This window comes from Cornus florida, unplaced genomic scaffold (genome assembly GCF_030987335.1).
Source record: "Cornus florida cultivar Cherokee Brave unplaced genomic scaffold, ASM3098733v1 CherokeeBrave_3.0.0_Hap2_Chr03, whole genome shotgun sequence".
Taxonomy (NCBI): Eukaryota; Viridiplantae; Streptophyta; class Magnoliopsida; order Cornales; family Cornaceae; genus Cornus; species Cornus florida.
The window spans coordinates 1,793,991-1,819,745 of record NW_026775573.1 but is presented as its reverse complement, the minus strand read 5'-3'; the positions used below and the strand labels follow the sequence as shown (position 1 = coordinate 1,819,745).

At 35.6% G+C, this 25,755-nt stretch overlaps 3 protein-coding genes across 3 annotated transcripts; 1 reads left to right on the top strand and 2 right to left on the bottom strand.

Annotated features, from left to right (window-relative positions):
* The first annotated feature begins 795 nt into the window (after window positions 1-795).
* On the top strand, window positions 796-13,762 carry LOC132298981 (uncharacterized). The gene is made up of 23 exons (XM_059795388.1): window positions 796-1,116; window positions 1,286-1,393; window positions 2,029-2,177; window positions 3,688-3,769; window positions 3,995-4,410; window positions 4,851-5,283; window positions 5,376-5,599; window positions 7,485-7,680; window positions 7,819-7,964; window positions 8,044-8,218; window positions 8,316-8,369; window positions 8,927-9,106; window positions 9,397-9,509; window positions 9,621-9,803; window positions 10,573-10,630; window positions 11,176-11,235; window positions 11,324-11,365; window positions 11,515-11,645; window positions 11,746-11,881; window positions 11,964-12,041; window positions 12,745-12,861; window positions 13,001-13,063; window positions 13,146-13,762. The coding sequence occupies exons 1-23, from the start codon at window positions 970-972 to the stop codon at window positions 13,230-13,232; spliced, it is 3,378 nt and encodes a 1,125-aa protein (XP_059651371.1). The 5' UTR covers window positions 796-969; the 3' UTR covers window positions 13,233-13,762.
* Window positions 13,763-14,733: 971 nt separating this feature from the next.
* Window positions 14,734-20,415, bottom strand: LOC132300928 (ferric reduction oxidase 2-like). The gene is made up of 8 exons (XM_059798235.1): window positions 20,214-20,415; window positions 19,850-19,952; window positions 19,539-19,727; window positions 18,949-19,183; window positions 16,882-17,209; window positions 16,425-16,668; window positions 15,350-16,056; window positions 14,734-15,144 (listed from the first exon to the last, which is right to left on the bottom strand). The coding sequence occupies exons 1-8, from the start codon at window positions 20,413-20,415 to the stop codon at window positions 15,005-15,007; spliced, it is 2,148 nt and encodes a 715-aa protein (XP_059654218.1). The 3' UTR covers window positions 14,734-15,004.
* A 1,713-nt stretch (window positions 20,416-22,128) lies between these two features.
* LOC132300927 (uncharacterized) lies at window positions 22,129-25,221 on the bottom strand. Its single transcript, XM_059798234.1, has 3 exons — window positions 24,394-25,221; window positions 22,778-23,329; window positions 22,129-22,389 (listed from the first exon to the last, which is right to left on the bottom strand). The coding sequence occupies exons 1-3, from the start codon at window positions 25,219-25,221 to the stop codon at window positions 22,291-22,293; spliced, it is 1,479 nt and encodes a 492-aa protein (XP_059654217.1). The 3' UTR covers window positions 22,129-22,290.
* Window positions 25,222-25,755: the final 534 nt, after the last annotated feature.

Genomic DNA, 25,755 nt, shown 5'->3' with positions numbered 1-25,755 from the left:
AATTCGATCCGCTGACAAATCTACCATAGTGTAATGGCTCTTCTTAGAAATTGTTAACTCATTTAAATAATATTTCAACACATTTCTTTTACACATAGGCAATAATACCTCTCTCTCAAAAAGTAAAATCAGCTCGTGCAAAAATATACATACATATATATATATATATATTAGATTTGAAAATTGTGAAGAGTCATTTTTATCAATAAATATTATTATTTTATTATGGTATCTTTGCCGCTGCGTCCTATTTTTTCTTTTCTTATAAATTTATATAGGAAGTTGAAGAGTGAGGGAGAGGGTGAGTAATCACTTAAAGAAAAAAAAGAAGAGGGTTTGTTTGACCGGGTTAAGATGGTACCATTCTTAACCTATCTTAACCAATGAATTATATGGGTATTTATTTTTTATTTATTATTGACCTACTCATTTCATTTTAAGTGTCTAAATAATTTAATTTTAGTAGACGAACTTAGTCGGTTTAATTGGCTTGGACTTAAATTACTACCCCTAATCTAAGTATATGACAGGGTACATTTTAACTAATCTGACCGTCCTATCCGGATTAGTCTGCGCTTTCATCGACCCACTGACTCAAACCCAGGTCAGGCCCAGTTTCATTTTCTATAAACCAACTTAATAAGTCTCATATGTGGTTGGTAGGCCCAATTTTAAGGGCAAGCCTACAGGCCCAATTTCAGAGAGGCCCACATTCCCATTCAGAGGGTCAGGGACTCAGGCTTAGCTCGATCCGGAATGTACAATGTAACATATGGAGTATTGAAAATTAAAAATTAAATTAGAAGAAAATTAAAAACAACGAGAGTTTGGTATCGCGAAAATCTCAGATCCACACTAACCTCAAATTGTTCTCTCTCTCTAAGAAATGCTCCAGATCTCTTCAAAAATCATAATTTTTTCTACTTGATCGAGTCTTTCAAGAGTTGTATATATATACATATATCGAATATGTATATTGCATATGGATGGCCTCAAGTGATCCCTCTCGAATCTGGTCTCTGTCCTGCTTCTCAGCAGATCATCTACCTCAAAGTCATCAATCGCTTATTGCTCGTCGTTGCCCCTTCTCATTTCGAGCTATGGAGCTCTTCTCAGGTTTTCACCTCTCCCTCTCTCTCTCTCTATATATGTATATATAGTGTATTTATATATTCAAAGATTAGTTATTGATCGGTGTTAGTGCATTTTGGCTGACTTGAATTTTGACGTTTCTAAAAAATTATCTTAATTTTGGGTTTTTTATTTTATTTTTACTTTGATTCAGCACAAAGTGAGATTGGGGAAGTACAAGAGAGATTCGGATTCGATTCAAAGGGAGGGCGAGAATTTGCAGGCTGTTTGGAGTCCAGATACCAAATTGGTCGCCATTCTTGTAAGTTTGGGATCGGTGGATTCTGCATTGCAGTCATACGTGTTAATGCCTTATATGTACTTAGTTGTTTATGTCTTAAAAATGTAGTCTTTTTTCCTTTTTATTTGTGGATTGTGATACTTTGTTTTGTTTTTTTTGATAAGTGTGAATTGTGATAGTTCTTGTGGAGGTATGTAGATTCATTTTGAAAGTAGAGGTATGCTTAGTAGCAGAAATGAACCGTACGACCCATTAAATGGTAAAAATGGATGGAGATAATTGATTCTTGTTATTGAAAAGACAGTCTTGTGTACTTTCAATTTAGCTTGGGAAAGATGGCTGAAACTATATAGTGAGTTTTAAGTCCTAAAATTAGTGAGAACTAGGAGTTTAAGCCACCAGGTTGCTGCTTCTTCTCAGGCTGCTATGCTGTAATTTTATTACTTTATGCAACAAATGTTGTTTACCTGAAAGACTATTCTTGTGGCATATCATGGCAAGAAAGATTTATGATGATGCTTGTGATATCGGAATTGAATGCACTTCAATTTTTAAGATAATTTAATTTCTGAGATATCAAGTGCTAGAACAATGTACCAACTAGGTAAAAAAGTGTTAAAACAATGCCCTTATTGTTTTCTTTGCTCTTTTGGCAGACCTCTTCTTTCTATCTTCACATTTTTAAGATCCAGTTCACGGGAAAAAGAATACAAATTGGAGGGAAGCAACCATCTGGTTTGTTTCTCGCTACTATATCTCTACTTCTGAACGAGCAGGTGCCTTTTGCTAGCAAGGACTTGGCTATGTAAGTACCCATTCTGACCACCCTATTGAAAATTATAAACGTTGATGTCAGATACAACACTCAATTCTCTTGCATAGAGGAACAATGCTTTGGACACATCTTCACTCCAAATGTAATATAGTCAGTGGGTAATGGGGTCAGTTAGAGTGAAGATGTGTTCAATCTTGTCAAAATGCATTCACATGCAAGTGCCACTTTGGTTTGAGATTTGCATGTGAATGCATCTTGATGAAATTGAACACATCTTCACTCCAACTCACCCCATTACCCACCGACTATATTACATTTAAGCTAATTTGGTTGTTGAGCGGATATGATTGTGATATAGTCAGTGGGTAATGGGGTCTGTTGGAGTGGAGATGTGCTCAATTTCATCAAAATGCATTCATATGGTCTGCATTTTGACGAAATTGAACACATCTTACTCCAAACCCCATTTGGTTTGAGATTTGCATGTGAATGCATCTTGATGAAATTGAACACATCTTCACTGCAACTCACCCCATTACCCACTGACTATATTACATTTAAGCTAATTTTGTTGTTGAGCGGATATGATCGTGATATAGTCAGTGGGTAATGGGGTCAGTTGGAGTGGAGATGTGCTCAATTTCATCAAAATGCATTCATATGGTCTGCATTTTGATGAAATTGAACACATCTTACTCCAGACCCCATTACCCACTGACTATATTACATTTAAGCTAATTTGGTTGTTGAGCAGATATGATCCTTCATATGATGTTCACGTGACCACAATATATAGAGTAATCCAACAATAATTGCCACCAAACAAACAGAAAATATATATCAAATGTTTGGTCCAAGAGTGTAATTGTATGTGTTCTTGTCCCCCTTCAATTGTATTAAGTTCAATGTCGTTGAGCACAACTTGTCTTTTGGAGATTAATTTGGTCCTCCAAAGTTTCTCATGTGGTCAAAGCATTTACTTAAATTATGGCTGATGGTAAGGCAAATACTTTCAACATGCTTCAAAAAGGAAGAGTCTTTTTAAAGCTTCTCCTTGAACATGCGTATGCATTTCTAATATGGATCATGAAATAGTTAGCCATTTACCTATCGATTGCTCCTTTAATACAAGCTTCTGCAAAAGCTATTTGCTTTTTGAATTCCAATGTTAGTGCTTCTGGTCATTCCTCCTCTCTCCTTGAGTTTTCTCTTCTTTTGTTTTTTCATTCTCTGGGGTTTGATTGGAGTCCTTAACTCATGAATTCAACAAGTTAATCACTCAGTTATGAATCTGGCAGCTTAAATATTATTATGATGACATAAAAGTTTCCAATTCGGTGTCAGTTCTGTTTATAAACATATTGAAAAATCTCATATATTATGAAGTTGTGACTCACGGCATTTTTAGCTAGATTTGTCTTATTGTTGCATTTATTGTTGAAGTATATGAAATATAACTTTCTTATATTGTTACCTTTTAGCTTATTGGCTTTTGATCTCAAATCTTTTTTAATAGTGTGTTCTTTTTTTTGGTGACCAGAAGCAATATTATTTGCGATAACAAACATATGCTAGTTGGATTGTCAGATGGATCTTTGTATAACGTATCTTGGAAGGGAGAGGTAATGCAAATATGGTGTGCGCTAGCAGTTTCGAACAGTTTTCTAAATGCATCAAAGTGATGTTGAACTCCTTTTTATCATAGGAGTTTTGATTAACATTTTTCTTCAGAACTACTCAAATGAAAATGGATATATATATGTGTGTGTGTGTGTGTTTTGATTGGTAAAAATGGATATATTTTGTTTATAAGATAACCAAAACATTTTTATTATGGTTCACTACAGTTCTTTGGGGCCTTTGAACTTGACTTTCACCCACAAGACAACATTGAAGGCGCTAAATTATCACTTTCTCTAGACAATGGTCTTGCTTCAGCTGGGGCTCAAGGAGTTTTTAAGCCGGATCATTATTTGTCCCAAAGGTCTGCTGTTATCCAGCTGGAGTTTTCCTTACCATTGAGGTTGCTATTTGTGCTATTCTCTGATGGACAACTGGTGTTATGTACCACAAGCAAGAAAGGTTTAAAGCAAGCTGAGTCTATTAAAGCTGAAAAGAAGTTGGGTTCTGGTGATGCTGTATGTGCTTCAGTAGCCTCTGAGCAACAAATCATCGCTGTTGGTACCAGAAGGGGTGTTGTTGAGTTATATGACCTTGCAGAATCTGTGTCACTTATTCGTTCCGTATCTTTGTATGACTGGGGGTAAGCTTTATCACTTATCAGCGAAGATAGGAAGGCAGTGGCATAACTGACTTCATTTCTGATAGTTATATTCTGCCGTAGTTCTTCCTGCCAAGGGTCCTGATATTTTAGTTCTTCTATCTTGAACACCTCTTTATGCATACCCTTTTCTCCTACCAATAAATTCTTTACTTTAAGAAGAATGTTTTTGGCCTTTATTCTTCCCACTTTGACGTTTAATCCTCTTCTAAAGTCCTTTAGATACGTTTCTCACTTTTGCATTTAAAGTCCGTGACTTCGTGGTTGGTTTTATGAGACATTTCACCCACTTGATTGATGATTTTTACAAAGTATATATGTTTTGTAGTTCATGACATGAAGTTATTTTTGTATATTATTATGGATTTGGATTTTGAAATTTGTCATGAATGACTTGAATGTTATCTCATGGTTTTTTGCAGATATTCAATGGATGACACTGGTGCTGTGAGTTGTATTGCATGGACGCCTGATAATTCTGCTTTTGCAGTTGGGTGGAAGTTAAGAGGACTCACAGTTTGGTCCGTTTCTGGGTGTCGCTTGATGTCTACAATTCGGCAGATTGGTTTAAGTTCTGTATCTTCTCCAATGGTTAAACCAAACCTGGATTGCAAGTATGAACCTATGATGGGTGGCACCTCACTGTTGCAGTGGGATGAATATGGATATAGGCTTTATGCTATTGAGGAACGATCTTCAGAGAGAATAATTGCATTTTCTTTTGGAAAATGTTGCCTTAACAGAGGAGTTTCAGGCACAACGTATGTCCGCCAAGTTATCTACGGTGAAGATCGCTTGCTTGTCGTACAATCTGAAGAAACTGATGAGCTTAAACTTTTGCATCTTAATCTTCCAGTTATGTGTTTAATTGAATCATGATGATGGATTGTCCTCATTTTGTTCTTGTGCAATAAGGATGGTGCTGATATAGTTTTGCTTTGGGCCAGGTTTCATATATTTCTCAAAATTGGCCAGTTCTACATGTGGCTGCCAGCAAGGATGGGATGTACTTGGCTGTTGCTGGTCTTCATGGATTAATATTATATGATATACGGTTAAAAAAGTGGCGAGTTTTTGGAGATATTACCCAGGAGCAAAAAATTGAGTGCAAAGGCTTGTTATGGCTGGGGAAGATTGTTGTTGTCTGCAACTACATCAATGCTTCTAACATGTGAGTAAATTGTGTACATCCAGATCTTGATTTTTCATATATAAATGTAACTAATGTATCTCCTTCGTAAAGATTTTCACCATAATGATCATGAACAGTTGCTCCTGGGGTAGCCCCCTTAACTATTAAGGGGGTTAATAGAACGTTTTACGTGTTCTGTTTATTTAATTCTTCCATGCCCGATTTGAACTCCATAAATGTTGGTAATTGAAAATATTCTTATGTTTTCAACTTATCTACACGCTTGATATATTGTTGCAGCCTTGGTGATTATAGGTAACACTCTTGCTGGATCCTTGCTGGTTGGCTGGCATTCACATAATGTACTTTTTGCTGATAATTTCCATTGTATTGTCACAGCTAGTTGTCCCTCAATTACATTTTTTAGCAGTCTTTTGTGTGAGATGAGACTAGCTAACGAGTAGAATTTTTCAGTCAGGCAACTACTTTTAATTTAGATTCTCCTGGTAAAATACCATTGTGGAATGGAGTAGAAGAATGATTGAAAATTTGAAACATTAATTGAAAAATGTGTAAGAAATGTGACGGAAAAAAGAGAGTAACAAATCCCTTGACCTATCTAATTTTAAGACATTAAATTTATTATTAATATCTTGAGCTGTTGATTGGGTTAAGACTTACAGACACTCGGGATGTCAACGACTTTGACTGGGATTCAATATTTATGTTTTCAGATCTGACCTGATATCTGATTTTCCGTGACATATATTAAGTCAAGGTATTGCTCAGGGAAAAAAAGAAAAGAAAAGAAGAAGAAAAAGAAAAACAGAACCATACATGTACATTGATTATCTTTTACTAAATTCCAAGTTCTGTTAAATTATATATCTCATGTAAAAACTATATTCATTAATTTCTTTGAAAAGAGAAATAGAAAGAATTTTTTTGAAGCATAATCGATTTTGAACGTTACAGTAAACCATGTTTATCGTGGGTTAATATTGAAAGTAAAATAATCATTGGGTTGATTGGATATTAAATGGAATTTAATTGTGGTTTATCTAGATTTGATCTATCATTATTGTTAGTGTTGGATTCGATATTCATTGTATATGAAGTAGGATCTTATGGAATTTGTAGTTTTGGAAGGAAAACGATAAACTTGACGATTGGGGTTTTGCTACCGACTAATGTGTCAATTAATGATTGAGTTAAACACTGAGGAGAGAGATTCAATTCTTTTTAAATGCTGACGAGAGTCCTTGTTGGACTCTATATTGGAGTTGCTAGATCAGTTTTCGTAGCATTACTCTTTTTGGAATTAAAGTTGGATAAGTATCTGAACGTTAGCCTTATCTACAACGTTTCATTTAAGGAAAGGTTGTGGTCTTCTATTTGTTTTCTAAATCTTCTGGTTCAAACTTCTTGACTACATTTAAGAACTTTATATCTATTTGAGCTTACCCAAGAACAGTGTTGTCAAAGGTTCGCCTGGGCGCTAGGCCCAGGTTCATACAGACGCAACACTTGCATCTGTTGTGTGCCCAAATGCGCCTTTGACAACACTTGCGCCTTTAATATGAAATATGAATGCTTTAGTAGTAATTTAATTTTTCAATTGTGTGCCTTGCTTCACTCAGGCGCCTCTCCCTGCGTCTAGGCTCCAAAGGACCTCTAGCGCCTTAGTGCGCCTTGGGCCTTTGATAACACTGCCCGAGAAGGATATTCCATCTTGGAAATGGTGCCTGTCATAGTTTAATCTATATAGTTTAATTTAATAGATAATGTTAAGCTGCAGTTTGAGTAGTCCTAGTTTATCTGTTGTTTCTAGTAATCCCAATTCTGTTAACAGTTTTGTATTATGTGCTTAATTTTGTAGCTCTTTAATCTATATTGGTTAAAATGGTTAGTTAATCCATTGCAGGTACGAACTGCTTTTCTATCCAAGATACCACCTTGATCAGAGTTCGCTACTTTATAGGAAAGCATTGATTGGAAAGCCAATGGTTATGGATGTCTATCAGGATTACATTCTTGTCACTTATCGCCCATTTGATGTCCATATATTCCATGTGAAATTATCTGGTGAATTGACGCCATCTGGTGCTGTGGATTTACAGGTAAAGGAGACAACCAGACCTTCCCCTTCTCTCATGTGACTTCATTAGAATTTTTGAGTTTCGAGTTACCCTCTGAACAAGTGTTCTGTAATGAATAATTATTCTTCATGCATTTTTAAGTGATAAAATGACAAACAGCTTTCTACAGTACGAGAGCTCTCAATCATGACTGCGAAAAGCGATCCTGCTGCGATGCGTTTTATCCCTGATCAGCTTCCAAGAGAGAATATCTCAATGAATCATATCTCAACTTCATCTGATTTGTTAGCCAAAGAGCCTGCTAGGTATGTGCTTATCCTTCCAAAATGGTAAATAGAGATATCTGTGTACCACATGTTACTAAATGAATGGTTACTTTGTTAGATGTCTGATTTTGCGAGTGAATGGGGAGCTATCGCTACTCGATTTGGATGATGGGCGGGAAAGAGAGCTCACCGACTCTGTTGAATTGTTCTGGGTTACCTGTGGTCAATCAGAGGAGAAAACAAACTTAATTGAGGAAGTTTCATGGTTAGATTATGGCCACCGAGGAATGCAGGTAACAGTTTTCTTTAACATTTACATTCTTTACTTCTAGTGAATCATTCTATTTTACTCATCTAATATAGAATCTGGTTGGAAGCTCATCATTACAGGTTTGGTATCCATCTCCTGGTGTTGACCCTTTTAAGCAGGAAGATTTCTTGCAGGTACATATGCATCCAGAAGTTAAAGCAATTTGTATTTTGGCTTTAAGCTGGATTCTTGTAACCAATATATATTTGTAATTTGTGTAACTTGTTTTGTCATATGTGTCTGTTTATATTATTTAATAATGTAGTGGTTTTTATATTTCTTCAATACGTTATCATTTAGATGGCAGAGGAAATAAATTAACTGTTTTTGGTGTATCTAGATATCATCTTGGTGTCCATTTAAAAGGTGTGATTAGTTGGCTTCATCTCTTATCATCATCTGACATAGTGGCTTGACATCTTCCAGTATCTGCACTTCTTACTATTGATGCAATATGTTTCTAAATGTTTGAATCAATACATGAACTTCTTTTCCTACAGGATTTCTTAAGTTGTGAGATAGACTTGGTCTTTATAGTTATGGCATTGTATTTGTAAAATTGTATTTGCTGGACAGTAGCTCTTTATAGTTATGGTTTTCTATTTGTGGTTTTATATTTGCTGGACAGTAGGTCTGATCTCATTATTTGGTTAATGTAATCTGAAATGGTTAACTTGATATTATTCTTTAGTTGGATCCTGAGTTGGAATTTGATAGGGAGGTATATCCTCTTGGTCTTCTTCCAAATGCTGGAGTAGTCGTCGGTGTTTCCCAGAGAATGTCGTTTTCAGGGTGCACTGAGTTTCCATGCTTTGAGCCGTCTCCTCAAGCTCAAACTATATTGCATTGCCTACTCCGACACCTTCTTCAGGTATCAGTTGGTCCCCCGTTTTTTATCATGCCTTAAACATCTTTTCAACTCAACATTTATGTAAAACAAATCTTGCTAAAACTGCTGCATATTATAAAAAAATTGTTAATATTTCACCATTTATGAGAGTTAGCTGAACCAGATTTACTTGGTGTGAGTTTCAGTCTATAGTCATGGCATTTTCCAGTCATCTTTTGTAATGAAAGAAAATAACTTGATTACAGAATAATTGCTTTATTTCGGTTTCTACTTTTTCTTGAGGATTTTTCTTTTGGATTATTGTTCACCAGAGGGATAAGAGTGAAGAAGCTTTACGGTTGGCACAATTATCGGCAGAAAAGCCTCATTTTTCACATTGCATGGAGTGGCTACTTTTTACCGTATTTGATGCTGATATTTCCAGGTAATTCTAATATATCAAAGGAACTTTTGCAATCTCTGCATGACTCAAATTTATCATTCTTTCGATGTTGATCGGTATCTATCTAAATCTCTGTTAACTGCTTTCTTGCAGGCAGAACGCAAACAAAAACCAGATATGTGTCCCAAAGCATGCTACCAGCTCCTCTCTTTTGGAGAAGACCTGTGATTTGATCAGAAATTTTCCCGAGTATTTTGATGTGGTTGTTAGTGTTGCAAGAAAAACCGATGGTCGACATTGGGCGGATTTGTTTTCTGCTGCCGGAAGATCAACTGAGTACCTAATCTCTCTCTATCTGTGTGTGTGTGTGTGTGTTGTCCACTTCGAAGTGCATACTTAGAAACCTATATAATGATGACCAGTGTCACTGTGTCAGAGTTAAATGGTTTTTCGGTCACTGATTATGGTTTTTATGGCAATTAAGCGGACGCAACTTGTTTTTCCAAATGATAAAAAAACAGGAGATTTTCCAACTAATTGTATTACAGTGGAAGCATCACAAGTCCTATTTTATTGCAGCTTGGGTAATACTTGTTTTAAGGGGGAATGTTCCTTTTTTTTTTTTTTTTTTTTTTTTCTCCGGCAAGGTATATAAAAATTTGAGGGGCAATGCTTTTTCCAGAATGTTCCAAATTTGTTAAATAAGATTGCTTTCGTTTTTTCAGAAATTGGCCTTATTTGAGGGGGAAATGTTTGAATAAAGTTTTCATTTATTTTTTGTGTGGATGATATTACTTTGTGTGGGGCCATTGCTTAGTGTAATGGTAAAAGCTCTACCATCTAGCGTGAGAGCACCAGATTGTGATCTTCAAGTGAAGCTTTTGTTTTAGATTAGACTCTTGATAGATTTTGGTTCATGACTTTGCAAATGGCCTTTGGTGTGAGCTAATCTTATAGTGATTGCGATTTGAAGAAATATGAATTTCAGCATTTTTTTTTCCTTTGGAAATCCGGTCTTGAAAAAGAATTTAAATGTCTATTATGCTCTAATGGAATACATTCCTGTTGGTTTTTCATCACGATTTGAACTGTTTCTATTTTCTAGGTTGTTTGAGGAATGTTTCCAACAAAGATGGTACCGAACTGCAGCTTGCTACATACTTGTAAGTATTATAGTCATCTATTGCAGTCATCTTCATTGAATATACTTTTAAGCTTTTGATTTTGAGGAACATATAAAGTTAAATTGGTTTTTCCTTTCTCTTTTTTAATTTAAAAAACAAAAAGAATCTTTACCCTAACTTTAGCTGTTAAGCCTAGTTAGAATTTTTATTCAGAATTTATGTAGCTTTACTATTAACACATGGCATTGTTATGGTAACTTATTGTATCAATACACGGTTCAACTGCCAACCAAACTGATTTTATTCCCAGATTGTCTCTTCTATCAGTAACTCTCCAAGGACATTTAGTTGGTGATATAAGTATGTCTTGTGATTGTATCTCTGTGGCAGTTAAAAAGAAAATTAAACATGACCGTTGTAATCATTACGCGTTAGTTCTCCAGTTATCTTAGTTATGCTGTGCAATTACTAATTTTTCCTCTGGCTATCTTCATGTCAAACTGGTGTCATGAAAACTATTTGCCAAGTCTCCAATCCTTTATGCTAAATGGTAAGACCGATCTTCTTGTACTGTGATGCCACAGGTGATTGCTAAACTTGAGGGTCCTGCTGTGAGTCAATACTGCGCTTTACGTTTATTACAGGTGAAATACCTGTCTGGTTTTCCTTTTTGTTTTTAGGTCTTAATTCTTTTGTAAATTACATCTGACAATGATTTTCAACATTGCGCAGGCAACGCTTGATGAGTCTTTGTACGAACTTGCTGGGGAGCTTGTATGAGTTTTGATATAACTTTTTGCTATTTTTTTTTTTGTAGGATGTTCTTGCTTTCAGCTGTTCACTGGTATTAATAACGGTTTCTCCACCTCTCTCTCTCTCTCTCTCTCTCTCTCTCTCTCTCTCTCTCTCTCTCTCTCTCTCAGGTGAGGTTTCTCCTGAGGTCTGGAAGGGAATATGAGCCTGCTTCTCCGGATTCAGAGAAACTATCTCCCAGGTTTTTGGGATATTTTCTTTTCCCTTCTAGTAACAGGAGCAAGTCTTTGGACCCAAAAAGGTAAATGCACCCTTCCATAAAGTAACTTGCATGTCATGGGTATTTGCAACTTTTACATTCCAAATGATATTAAGCAGACACTTCTGTTTTCTTGGAGCAGTAACTCGTTCAAAGAGCACGGTGCACATGTTGCTTCTGTTAAGAACATCCTCGAAAACCATGCTAGCTATTTAATGTCAGAGAAAGAACTTTCCAAGCTTGTTGCATTTGTAAAAGGCACTCAATTTGATATAGTGGTAAGATAAAATATTGTATTTGGTTCAGTATAAGTATTGGCTGTTATTCAGTTATCTTAGGTTATATGCTACAATCTTGCAGGAATATCTTCAGCGAGAAAGATATGGAAGTGCTCGATTGGAAAATTTTGCTTCGGGACTTGAATTAATTGGGAAGAAGGTATCAACATCTAGAAATATTTTGTTGAGTACTTAATATTCTTAAAATTGATTTCATTTTAGATTTGGATCATTTTTGTGCTGCTCAACTATGACACTTTTATATCTGTGTCACCTACCATCTAGTCCAAAAGCTTAAGCTGTTAGAGAGGGTGTAACTTTAATATTTATATCCTTTCTATGAAGTTGCAGAAATGATTTTATGACTTGTTTATTTCTTTGTGCAGCTAAAACTTCGTTAAATCTACATCATTTGATGAAGAATTTCCTTTTCTGGGGCTGTTCTTGTTGTATAATATAATATTTATGTGTGCTTCTAAAAACATATAATTTTTTCAAAAAAAATAAATATAAAGGAAATAAAAAGGACCAAATGGACTCTTGTGAAATATCTAATTTATGACCTAAATCTTGCGAGGCATGGCAGTTAATTAACATGCTCGAAAGAAATGCTAAAGTGCTCTGAGTATCATAATGGAAAACATGAATTGTATTGGACGTGTATTAAGATATACACAATAATTATGGAAGAAAACACAGAAGAAAAGGAAAATAGAAAAGTGATACCTGTGCGGAAGTGTAATGATTCTCTTTGAGGTTGCAATGTTCTAAGAAATTCTTAGAATGTTTGGGGAGAAAGAAGTTTTGACTATTACTTATTTCACATTACTCGAGTGATGCCTTGTTTTCTTGTATGTTTACAGCTTCAAATGAGTACATTGCAGAGTCGGTTGGACGCAGATTTTCTTTTGGCTCACATGTGCTCTGTCAAGTTTAAAGAGTGGATAGTTGTATTGGCCACTCTTTTAAGGCGATCTGAGGTATAATTGCCACTGAAAGTTTTATAAAAAGGGAAGTAAAAACAACACGTTCTTTACTTCTGTAATGGGATCCATGGCATAATATGATGAATGGATTATTTTGTTGACGTGTAGCTTTTTCTGGTGAAATCCTGAACAGGTTCTCTTTGATCTATTTCGGCATGATATGCGGTTATGGAAAGCTTATAGCATAACTCTTCAGGTATTTGTTTCTTAAAGCTTACTGGTTACAGTGCCAATTCATATATATGTCTCACCATTCTTTCTTGATGCACAACTTTCAGTCGCATCCAGCATTCGCTGAATACCATGATTTGCTTGAAGCCCTGGAAGAGAGACTCTCAGCTACAGCTAGTTTGGAAGAGAAATGAGGGAAACTAAATTGTCCAACACTTGGTTCAGTTTGGCAACAGATTTTTTTGCAAAATGATGCAACTTTCCTCAGCAAGGACATCTTCTAAATAGAGCAAAAGATTTCAATGAAATCACAAATGGATGAGCATTCACCAATTTTGCTGAGCAGGGCAATGAGCAGACCGGGAAATCATGTGTAGGTACGTCGGATACAACTTTTCGTTAAACCATATTTGTCATCTTATACAAATTGGAGAGGTGTATTTTGTAGATAATGCGGTTGGAAGTATGGGTAGAATGCCACCTTTCTTTTTTCCTCTCACCGGTTGTGTCATGTTTCTTCTTTTACTTTGTTTCGTTCGGGTAGAATGAAAAGAGTAATTTGTCACCAAAAAAAAGGGGTCCACTTGCATGTTTTGTGGATATGACTTGTGTAGATATTTTTCTTCTTCTTTTTGAATATGTCTCTTAGTTGGAAAAGAGGCTAGAGCCCCAGGATGTTATTTATACATAACAATTCATTCATAATATGAACAAATTTTTACCAGTTCGTGCTTATACTTTATTCTAGTTATTCAGGTAGGAACTCTTTACTCCTTTTATATACATTAAAGACACTACGTTCTGCAGGTATTCTTTGTATTTCAGATGAGTATTTTTCTTTTTTCTGATTCGTGAGTTAGATGAGTAAAATTACCAACTGTAACTGATGGACTTGAAATGATTTTATGTGCCAAATTATATGACCAGAGGGCTGCGGCATTAGACCTTCTGTATTTAAACTAAATTCCTACCAGATCAAGGGTTTATGCGAACAACATTCAATTCATGTGTGTATATGTGTGTGTGTATTTGTCTTTATGTATGCATGTATATAAACTCTAGCGTTATTATGTCTCTGAGAATAAACTAACCAGAGTCGTCACAAGTGTAAGAAGTCTCCAGTATTTGTCGACCAGCAAGAGGAGGTAACCATGAAGCATAATGCAGTGCAGGCATAGAACATGCCTAGATGGAGTATGAAAAAAGTCCTGAAGAGGACATTCAACGTTTTAGATGAGATTTGTTATATCTATGGGAAACGAAGGACCCGTTTGGTTAGTAAATAATGTTTCTACTAGTACAATCTTCATGTTTTTCACCAAATTATTAGGAATTTTTCCATTTTTTTCTTTCCATCAACACTTGATAAAAGTCATTTTTGGTATGGCAAAAAAGAGTGCAAGGATAAAAAGAGGGGATGAAATGGATGAAGGAAAACAGGAGGTCTCTGTGTGTGTGTGTGTGTGTGTGTGTGTGTGTGTTTGAAAGTAACAGAAGTCCCAAGTAACATCTATTCCTATCATTCTTCTTTTCTTGTTCCACAACTGAGGCAGGTTTAATCAAAATGAAGGAAACAATATTAACCTTAGTGCTATCAATGGTGCTTTTGCAACTGAAATTTGTACATTTATTAAATGGCAACAGGAGATGAAATCTAGTCTTCCATATTTAAACAAAACGAAGAACAGTCTCCCCATCAGATTTGCATTTCAAAGATCACTTATAAAGGGTAAGAAAGAAGTAGACCAACGGGCTAGTGGCCTAGTGATGTTATGTCCTAATTTTCCAAAAGGAGGTAAGGGGGGGTTTGAACATCCGTAGAGGTATGTGTGTGAGAGTTGCCAACTAGGAAAAAAAAAAAAAAAAAAAAGGAGGAAAAATTGCAATAAAACAACAATTCTGGTTCAAAAAGTAGCACAACATTTTACAACTACTTTTCTTCTTGGCTGTCATGGGGATGAGCAAATCACCAACTGAAGCTGATGGACTCAAAATGCAGATTATCTGCCAGACCAGATGAACATATGCTTGCAACCTCATGTCTCATCTTCTTCGGTCCGCAAACAAGAACCCCAACACTCGATTCTTTACGCTCAAACAAAATTTCTGCAATAATACCCAATTCCAGATTTCAATATCAAAGCCATAGCATAGTGCTTTTTTTTTTTTTTTTTTTTTTTTTTTTTTTTTTTTTTTTTTTTTTCTCTTGGAAACACTATAATTTTATTCAAATATGATGGTAGAAGAACTTACTGTTAAGCTTACCCTTCAACTTAAAAAAAGAAAAGAGAAAAAAAAAAGAACGACTTACTCTTCAGGTCTGGCCTTTCACCATAGTGCACACTGGTAGATTGGGCAAGTGACTGTTGTGGGAAGCTTTCCAGTTCTCTATCAGCATTATAGATCAAAGAGTTTGGCGACGCCACCGGTGTTGTCCCTTCCATGTTCTGAATCTGCTTTGTTTCCATGACATTTCGTTTCCCATTCCAAAGAAAAACTACGATAGTTGTGATGGCTATGGAGACGCATATGAGTAACATCTCTATCACAGATCTTGAAGAGTATGAATAAATATTTCCAGTGTTGTGATCAATCGGATATATATAGTAACGGGTCAGAATCCCTAGCAAGAGAAGGAAAATGATGAAAGAAGCCGATATAATGGCACCGAGCCATAGCCAGTTGTTCTGGCCTAAAACTGGAGTTATGGGTGCGTCAGATGGATTGGGTTTGAACCATATGGTTCGAAGGTGCTTTTGGTTTTGTGTATTGGGTTGTTTCTCTCTTGTTACATAAGCCTCAATTTGTAGCTCCAGTTTAGAAGATTCAGAGAGAGTGGTGGAAATTGGAAGGATGAGGTCTAGCATGGTGAGGTCTGAAGAGTTCTTGAGTGAGGTGATGAGGAGAATCTGTGGAGTCTTGCATTTCAATGTCTCACTCACAAACATGACTTCTTTGATGATAGAGATCAAGGGGGTTATGCCACTGCCTCCACTCACCATCACAATTGTGTCATGCCTGCAACCAATATTGTTTTACCAATGATTAATCTTACATTTTAGGGTTTTTAACTTTTTACGTGGAGTCAAATCTGTAACAAAAACTGATAGAAACTTCTATCATTTTCTTTTAGAGCAATGATAATACATTATTCGAATTCGAAGCATGCAGAATAAGGAATATGTGAGTAAGGGTGTGAACCTCATCACATGATGTCATGGTTTGTGGTGGGACTTACATCTCCACTCACACAACACTTGGTCAACATTTTCTGAATTTGAAGGATGTATAATTTTTCTTTCTTTTACCGATACACCAAACATGGATATCTAGAGAGAGCCTATATATATATACACACACACATTTTTCACTTATATTTTGCATACCTCAGAAAATTGGTTGAAACAGGTCCATATGGTCCTTCAATGGAGACATCAAGACGATCAATGGAAGAAGGCGAAGAAAGCATCTGAAAAAGCTTCTTAGTCCAACTTCCATCACATTTGATTATGACACTAAGCTTCTCTGCTTCCAAATTACTATTGGAAGTAACAGTGAAAGGATGCCACTGCACCTTTGAAATACTTGGCACATTGATGAACATTATGCTTGTTGGAGTGTAACTCAAACCTAGGTAGTAGCGTAGTATTTAAACGATTAATTAAAAGGATAATTTAAGGCGAATTCAAAAATTGACGAGGCGTTTCACAGGAGCTATGGGGCCCACCACAACTGGGTCATAGTTTTGTGAGATGTCGTCATTTCTATCATTGCTTAAAAAAGTATGTATATCTGATTGATACACGATGTGCATGTGTGACAGATGTATGATGGGAGTTTTACCTCGGCTTTTGGAGAAGTTGAGCTCGATGGTTTCACATGGTAAAACTCGGGCAGAGACTAGACGAACTCTTTTTCGTGATTGTAAGAACCTCAAGAATCGATCAACCAAGAAAAGGTAGAAGCCAGGAAGCATGATGCAGGAGTAAGAGATGCCAACATGGAGAACGAAGAAGAAGATGAAGAGAATGTAGAGGTAATGGGTGTAGAAGAAGACTTCAAACATCTTTCGCCTTATGCGAGGGTATGTTGTTACCCACATTGCTAATCCTGCAAGCAATGCCAATTCTCCAGGTACATTTGCTACATCAATTTTATTCCATTTTAGCATCTGCAATCCAATACAAAAGTGAAACCATTATGTTAAAATTCATTAAAAATAACATATATGAGAATTTTCACATGATATTTTTTTTTCCTACTCTCTAATTCTTTCTTATATTTTTTATTTTTTAATATATATTTTTTTGGGTAACTACCGTTGTTTTTTTTTTTTTTTTTTTTTTTTTTCTCATTTTCTTCAGTGGGTTAAAACTTTTATATATATATTTATTTATTCCTTATTAAAAGCTGGTACACGAAAGGGAGGTGTTCTAAAGCTCCAACACTAGGCCATGTTTAACATGCGTTTTGTTTTTGTTATTGTTGTTTTTGGGATGCTGTCGATTTTGGCAACAAAGCATGTTTGGTGTGGTCTAGTTTCATTTTATATCGTACTAAAATACTTCGTAAACAGTGGCTCAAAACTAAAACACAAAAAAGTTTATTTTTTCTTGTTTTGACAACTGTTCATGACCCAAAACATAACAATAGAGCAATACGGGCCAAAAACAAAATGCCTAAAATATCGTTCCCAAACGTGTTTTGATTTTTTTTCAAAACATTTTTACAGCAAAAATATTGTTTTTATTTTAACCTAAAACAAGACGCCTAAAATAAAATATATGCCAGACGGACCTAACAATGCAGACTAGTTTGGGCCTATTTGGTTTGCTTAAAAAACAATTCTCATGGAATAGGCCCAATTCAGTTCCCAAATTAGTGGGAATTTTAGTCAGCTCTATTTCCACCGTACACGTGTCCCATAGCTAATGATATGATTTTGGTGCCAACAAACTTGTAATTTGTAATCATCATTGGATGATCCTAGTCATCCATTTAATGGCGTTCTCGTTTTGCTTTTACAGACAAAGACAAAACAATATATTTTTTGCACGATTACAATGTGACATTTGAGAAAAAGCCCCTACACGGCACTGTTGGCAAACAACTTCACTTTCTCTCTCTCTTTATTCTTCTTCCGTATCTACAAAGCAACAGACTAGCTTCTACTTGACCATTTCAATGGAGTTTCGTGGTGGTACACAATTTGAATGGACATGATTATAAGACAGTGGGCAATGCAATTTCAATGGACTGTAAATGAATTGAGCTCGATCATTAAGGTTATTAATCTCTTCCAATTTATAGGGGCTTGTGTCCTATCTTGGGCACTTATTTTGGTACATAAGCACATAACTCAATGTAACTGTAGTGTAAAGAGTTCGCATGACCATTTTAATTTTTATGTTATTGTGTATCAAAATAGCGTAATTTTAGTACATAAGATCCTTACAAATAGGAGGGGATCCTAGTCTCATTATATATACGTACTATATCATATTTTCGTTAACCGAAAATAATCAGAGAGTTGATTGTGTAATTAAAGATCTAACCCTTTAACATTATTTGCATACAGTGATGCTAATGAATAATAAAATGAGGTTGTGATAAAAATAAAATGAGGCTGAGGTCCATAAATTATTAAAGGGCCTCGATCAATTAAGGTTATATATTGCAAAGCAAGTAACAAAACTATAAATTTAAGTACCATAAGAGAGGATTATAATAATGTGTAAAATAGTCAATAGAAAATATTGTTTGGCTTTACTTTATTGCCAAGGCTATTATAATTTTGCAGATTTGATGACGTTGGTTTAGAAACTAACAATTTGAAAAAACTCAAAACACATAGTTAACGATTATTATAGGCACTGAATATATACTTTGATATATTACATTATTAATTACCTCGGATAGTTCATGTGTAACAGCCCAAAAGATGATGTAACAGACACCATGAGCTGTGAAGAGGGTCATGACAATGTGTCCGAGCCATATATGATACTTGACACTAGCCTCAGAGGTGAGCCCAAAGAGTGGCAGCACCGACGAGCCGCGGGTCACCGGAAAGAAGAGAAGGGTTAGACATATGTTCCCCACAAGCCCTAGCCTTAGAGCTGCAATGTCCAACCTAGCTTCCCACCTGCAAATTCAACCACATTATATATTGATTTTGAGTAAAGTACATGATAAATGAACCGAAATTCTTGACCGAACATAGACCTTCACATGCACCGTGGTAGGATCAGATCACATGAATCCTACCAAGTTGCATTTGAGAGTCTCTGTTAAAGATTTTGTTCAAAAGCATGGGTCCAATGATCATCTTCCTTTTGAGTCATGATGGGAAGTCCAACTCTAACTAGATTCACGTAAGTGTGGGCCCATGCCCTCGTTTACATGTAATTATGTCATACTTGTTTAATTGTCGAACTGTTTTTAGTATGATTACAAGGAGAGGGTATTGCATGATTTGATATTTTGTAAAGAATTCCTACACTTTCTCGCCGGAATTTGCCGCGGATTGTGGTGTGATTTTAGCAAAGCTGATATGCAAGTAAGATGAGAAAGACCAAACCAGGAGTGCAATGAACATGACCAAAAAAGCCAACTCTATCCGAGAAACAATTCCTAGGCCTTTCATGATCAGTACTGGCCTCTTCCATAACTCCAGTTGATGTTTTTTGCTGTTTCAAATTAAGTTTTTTCCACGTTATATATGTTCACAAAGGACTCGCATAATTAACAATATATACGAGAATGAAACGTTTTAGACTGAAAATTAATTAAATTAAGTGTACATACATACCTTTCTGTGTTATTGTCACTTGTTTGCTTTCCTAAATGGTGGTATACACAGCCCAACACAGCAATGAATAAAATGGGGAATGTGAAGAACAACATTGTTGCCCCTGTAACAAAGAATTTGTGTTAGTCTTATCTCGAAGGAAAAAAAAAAAAAAATTTAGTATGAAAATTAGAATTAAGAGTAGGTAAGTCGGACAACTATAATTGTTTTTATCTGATGTCATCCACTCACATCAAACAATAGGATTGGTCCAACCGTTGGTCTATATATCATTATGCTATAACTAAACACACATGTAGTATGTGCGTGTCTATATATATATATATGGAGCATGCATATATAGATGATATATATGAATTCAAACCTTGTATTCCAAAGTAAGTTGAGTTCGTCTGTGCTCGCATTTGTGGCAACCATGTATCTCTATAAAGATTGGTTGGTGTCATGATCCATAGGATGAGATATCCTAGCAAGACTATCACCATTAGAGCCATTATAGCCCCTCTGATGCCTCTGATTAATCCTCCATGAGATGGAGGCGATCTGTTCACCACCCTTGAGTCCATTCTCTCTCTCTCTCTTCTTTCTCTCTCTAGGAGGTTGATCACTGAAAAGAGCCAAATGGAATGAGATCTATATGGGAATTAAGTGGTATACATATATATAGAAGGAATGTGACTAATATTTATAAATGCACAATTGGAAGTGTAACGTCTCAAATATTCAATAAAAAAGCATGATTCATGTCCCGCTAAGGTGTTACGGTTCTATTTTAATACTTTTTACGTCAGATTATGGGTTAACTATTGGTTGGGAATGAGCAAGTTGACATTAATTGTGAGTCAAACCACATGGATGGTTTTACTTCCATCTATGCATGGTTCATGCAACAGCTGCACGTCATATGAAAGCCCATATATATACATATATAGATATATGTATATATATACACACGCATAGATATATATACAGATAGAATGTTCATTGTGTGAAAAGAATTTATCTATTGTCACTGTTGGATATCATCTGTGACTAAAAGCATAAACAACCTTATTAACTATCCAATTAAATGTAACGATTAATTTTGACTTCGTGCATGCATTTCTCTACACACTTAGAACAAACAAATATTTATTTATATACAAATAATGTATATAAATATATAATTCCTTCACGTCAAAGCCAAACTTTTTCCCAATTTGAAGGGATTTTGAGTCTGTAATAATTGTGGTTACCGTACAATTACGAATTGGATTCAATGGCAGTAGAGTCGGGGCTCGTGTTTGCATAAGGTTAGTGCGTGTTTTGTGTGTGTCATCACATGCTTATAGGCTGATGTGTACGGTTGCTTAATTTGCAGAGACTATTATATATGCTTATCAAGCCCATGCCCCCAGGACACCAACCTTTTTATTCTGGTTGGAATGGGCTGGCCCAAATCGGAAAACAAGACTCAAGCCCGCCCATAGACTTATAGATTACATAGTTTTTTCCATGGGCTGGGTTTGGGCTTGGGTCCAATCGGGATGGCTTCGGTCCTTTGGTATTTTCCCATCTACTTTTATAAAAATAAAAACAAAAAAATTATGTATGTAACTATGCATATTAATATTAATATAGTTTATATAAATATTGAATTTATATAATTTTGTAAGTTTATGTAAAGTACTCATATTTGTTTATATGGATAATTTTATTTAAGCATATACGTTTTGTAATTAAAAACAAATTAACAGACTTTTATTTAATCTATACATGCAATCCAATTATACTATATGTGTGTAATTTCACAAGTACAAATATAAATTTTAAAAGAAAAAATATATACACATATTATATATGTTTGTTGTTATAATTCAACAATGTTTATTTAGCTATGCTGATTGCAATTTTTTAGCATTGATGTTTGTGGTTCATACGTGATGCCTTTCTTCTAAGAAATTGACAAGGTAATAATATAAATGATTTTTTTTTTTTTAATTTTTAACTTACCCATAAAAAATTGATTTTTTTTATATTTATTTTTATTTTTATGATGCATATCTATATTTAATAGTTAAAATAGGGACAGAGATGGGGAAGTTAAAATAGAGAGAGAGTGGCAATTAACTTACCAAATAGACAAACTAGAAATTAATTAGAAGTCCAATTAGACACAAACCATTTTGGCAATTCACCTTAACAGAAAAATATTATATAGTCATTTACCCAAAGAAAGAAAGAAATATAATGGAGTGAAAAAAAAAAAATTGACAGAAGAACTAATTAATAAGGGGGAAAATAAAATGGAGGAGTCTATATATATCTTGACAAGAATATGTGATAAACTTGTCTTTAATATAATTTACAGTTAAAAGGAATTTTAATTTAATTTGTGTGTGAGATGTGAGTTTTTTTTTTTTTTTTTTTTTTGTGTGTGGGAACAGCTTTATCATTCTTTGTCAATTAATGGTTTCTCCTTCTCTGCATTCACCAACATCGATTGCAATGGTGCCTTTCTTCTTGGATGGCAACACCCGACAGCAATTTCTTCTGGGCGACTGTTCAAAGACCAAAAAGGACCTCCCTTAGCACATCATTATAAACAGTAACCATCAACACCACAAAAGTCAAGAATTTGATATTCAAATCGGTATTAGAGCTCATAAAATTAGGGCAATTCATTCGTATACACACGCCAATTGCATGTGTTCGATAATAAATTATGAAATGTTTTAAGAGATTCGATAAGACAATGATCAGCCAATGCATATATGTAAAAAGGGTTTTCATTCAACTATTAATGAAGGCTCTAATGAGTATCCGAGTGATTGAGACGCTTCTTTGCGTTTTCGAGCCACTTGCTTTTGCTTTTGAAGTATAAGAATGTGCTTAATAATTCAAAACAATAGTAAACCAAATAAAAGAGGCAAAAAAAAAGTGAAATACCTTGTCCCATAAATGTGGGTCAGGTTTCTTATAAACCTCAACTCTTTGTATGTGAGAAGGATCGGCCATCTTCCACCAGCATCTTTCCTGTGGTCGGGGTGGGGTTCGAACTTGAACGTACTCGCTAGCTGTCCGATTATTGAAAGGATCATAAAGAGCATTGGACATGACATAAATATACGGCCATTCGCAAGCATCTTCGTGAACCGGCCGAGTGTTGAAGGCAAAGGCTGTGTAATCGGCCTTTCTGTGCCAATTGAGAAAAGTTACCCTAGGAATTTCCATTTCGCGGGCTGGAATTATGAACTGAAATATTTGGACCGCGTAGCCCCATGACACTGATATGGTCCATTTCTTAGACTGGTCGTAGCATATAGATTGTTGCAAGAGTCCAGCCGAGTCGAGCTTTGTGGGCAACTTGAGCCGCTCTAGGGCTTGAACCCGATCTACGCCGGGGAAGATTGGATCCACCAAGTCCAGGTGGTGGAGGGAGACTAGCGGTGCCACCGGGTGTGCCGCGAGGAACCCGAAGATGTTACCGTACATATCACACTGATCAGACATTAAACATTAGTTAGATCATTTCATTGCTACAAATGAAAGAAAATTAAACACCACAAAATATCACACTAATCAAATATTTGATATTGTACTCAGAGAAGATTTGATATCGGTCGTACTACTAATGTGCAGTAGGTGAAAAATGAGAATTGATGCACATTCTATTTTTCATTCTTGGCCATCTAATCCGATCAGACTAACTATTAATTGATTAATTAGATATTAGGAAGAAGAATAATGATAGGAGATTTGATATTTGAATAAATTCGACTAATTTTAAGTTAGTAAGAATTGATGTTATCATAACAATATGAGCTTTCAAACTTCAAATAAAATTTTCACTAAAGAATCATCCCTTCATGAAAGATGAAAATTATTTAGGCTAATTAGATACTAGGTGTTACAAGTAGAATTTGTTTCACATCGGATTTGAATTGAGGTTGAAGTGTGTATAAATGAGTGGGTATGTTGTACTATCCAGTAGCTTGAGCTTCTGGGTAAATAGGCAAGTACCCACCCGTTACAGTTAGTATCATACTCAAGCTCAATCTTTAATTTAGTGTCACGCTAAGCCTTCGACTCGGAAGGCTCGGGTTTGTCCCCGGATAAATAGGGTGGTCCGATCGTAACGAGAGCATTGCGTGGGTTCGGGTGGGGCAGTATGAATTTTCGAACTTCAAATCAATTTTTGACAAAAGAATCATCCTATCATTAAAATGACGAGGATGGAAATTATTTAGGCTAATTAGAGGCAGAAATGATTATTGCAATTGAAACAACTTAGAAAGAAAATAAAGCCATGTATTAGAAAGAAAAAAATATATATAAAATATAATTGAACCCTAGTTGAGTAGGTCGACGTTTCCATTCTCATCTATGCTTTTTTTTTTTTTTTTGGCACTTAACCCATAAATAAAAATAAAAGAAGATAAGTACTACTCTTCGATAATTTCAATCCAAGTAAAACTCAAATAAGAGGAGGAAAAACAAAAATGTCATATGAGTTAAGAAATTAGGTATACAGAGTTGTATAAAGAGAAAGGAGAAAAAGAAACCTGGTGAAACCCAATCTCTTTGGTGAGAGGGACTCCAAGCTCAGCCATGCAAGCTTGGATCCGATCATCCGACCCGTACAAATTCGGGTATCTCTGTATACACGTATCTTGGATTTTCGCAAGAGCTTTGGCTAATGGATAACTAATAGCAAAACCACCACCACCGTAAGCCATGTTATACGAGAAATATATATTCTGTAAATGACTCTCCGACGTACTACCAATATAATAAAACTGGTTATGATCATATTTCTGCAAAACCCTAGGCAAATTATCCGGAAAAAACATGGTATCATCGTCACCCATCACCAACCACCTCACATCCTCCATCTCTAACCTCACCATCTCGGACACAATCCGAGATATTCGTATCCCGGACCGGTCACCCTTCGGGTTCGTGTAGTCAAACTTTGAAATCTCACTTGATATCTTCAATGGCGGGAGAGAAGAAGTATCATCGTATTGGGTATCATTGTTTACCGGCTGGTCTAACCATACAAACCCTCGCATTTCATTGGGCCTCCACCATAACTTAATGTAGTTCTGCCTGTGATCCCATAGCTTCGCCGAACCCCCGATCCCGAATACAATATGTTTGAGCTGTGTTCGGTTTGGATTCTCATACTCTGTAATGACGGGAGTCTTGTGCACTGAGTCCGTAACGTTTGATAATTTTGGTTGGAGTTGGTTGCGAGTGGTGAGAGGGTTTTGGGTATATAAACGATAAGAGTGTGTGAATCTTAGAGTGTAGAATATGTAGCTAAAAGAGATGAAGATGGTGAACCAAACCATGAGCTTTGGAAGTGTACGATTTGGGTTGTCTCTCATGGTCTCTTGGAGTTTTACATACCAAGAAACAAACCCGCCAATACCCCCAACCGTTGATTCACAAACCCTATATCAATCTCTGTAAACCATATTTGATTTGGAGATAGAAAGACTACTGCCATGCATCCAGTTGCCTAAGGGTAATAGAACTCTCATCCATGTGAAATTATTATATAATTTGATTATATAATTCTGGCCAATTATAATTTGACACGAAAGTAAAAAAATAAAATAAAATTTACAAATTTACTTGTACGGTAAAGTTGTGAGTGCGGAGAAGCATATGGTCACTTCAAATTTTTTTTTTTTCTTTTTTTAAATCAATTTAAAAAAAGAATTTAAACGTTGTCGTTTACTTCCTCAGTCCCAAATTAAATGCACGGTTTTCAAAATAAGACATTTAATTTGGGACGGAGGTAATAATATTAGAGGATTGCAATTTTCGACTTTTATAGGTTGAATCCATGGTTCGCTGTATGATCTGATATATGAATTATCGATCAATCCAATACGCGATTCGTATCGCTTAATTTA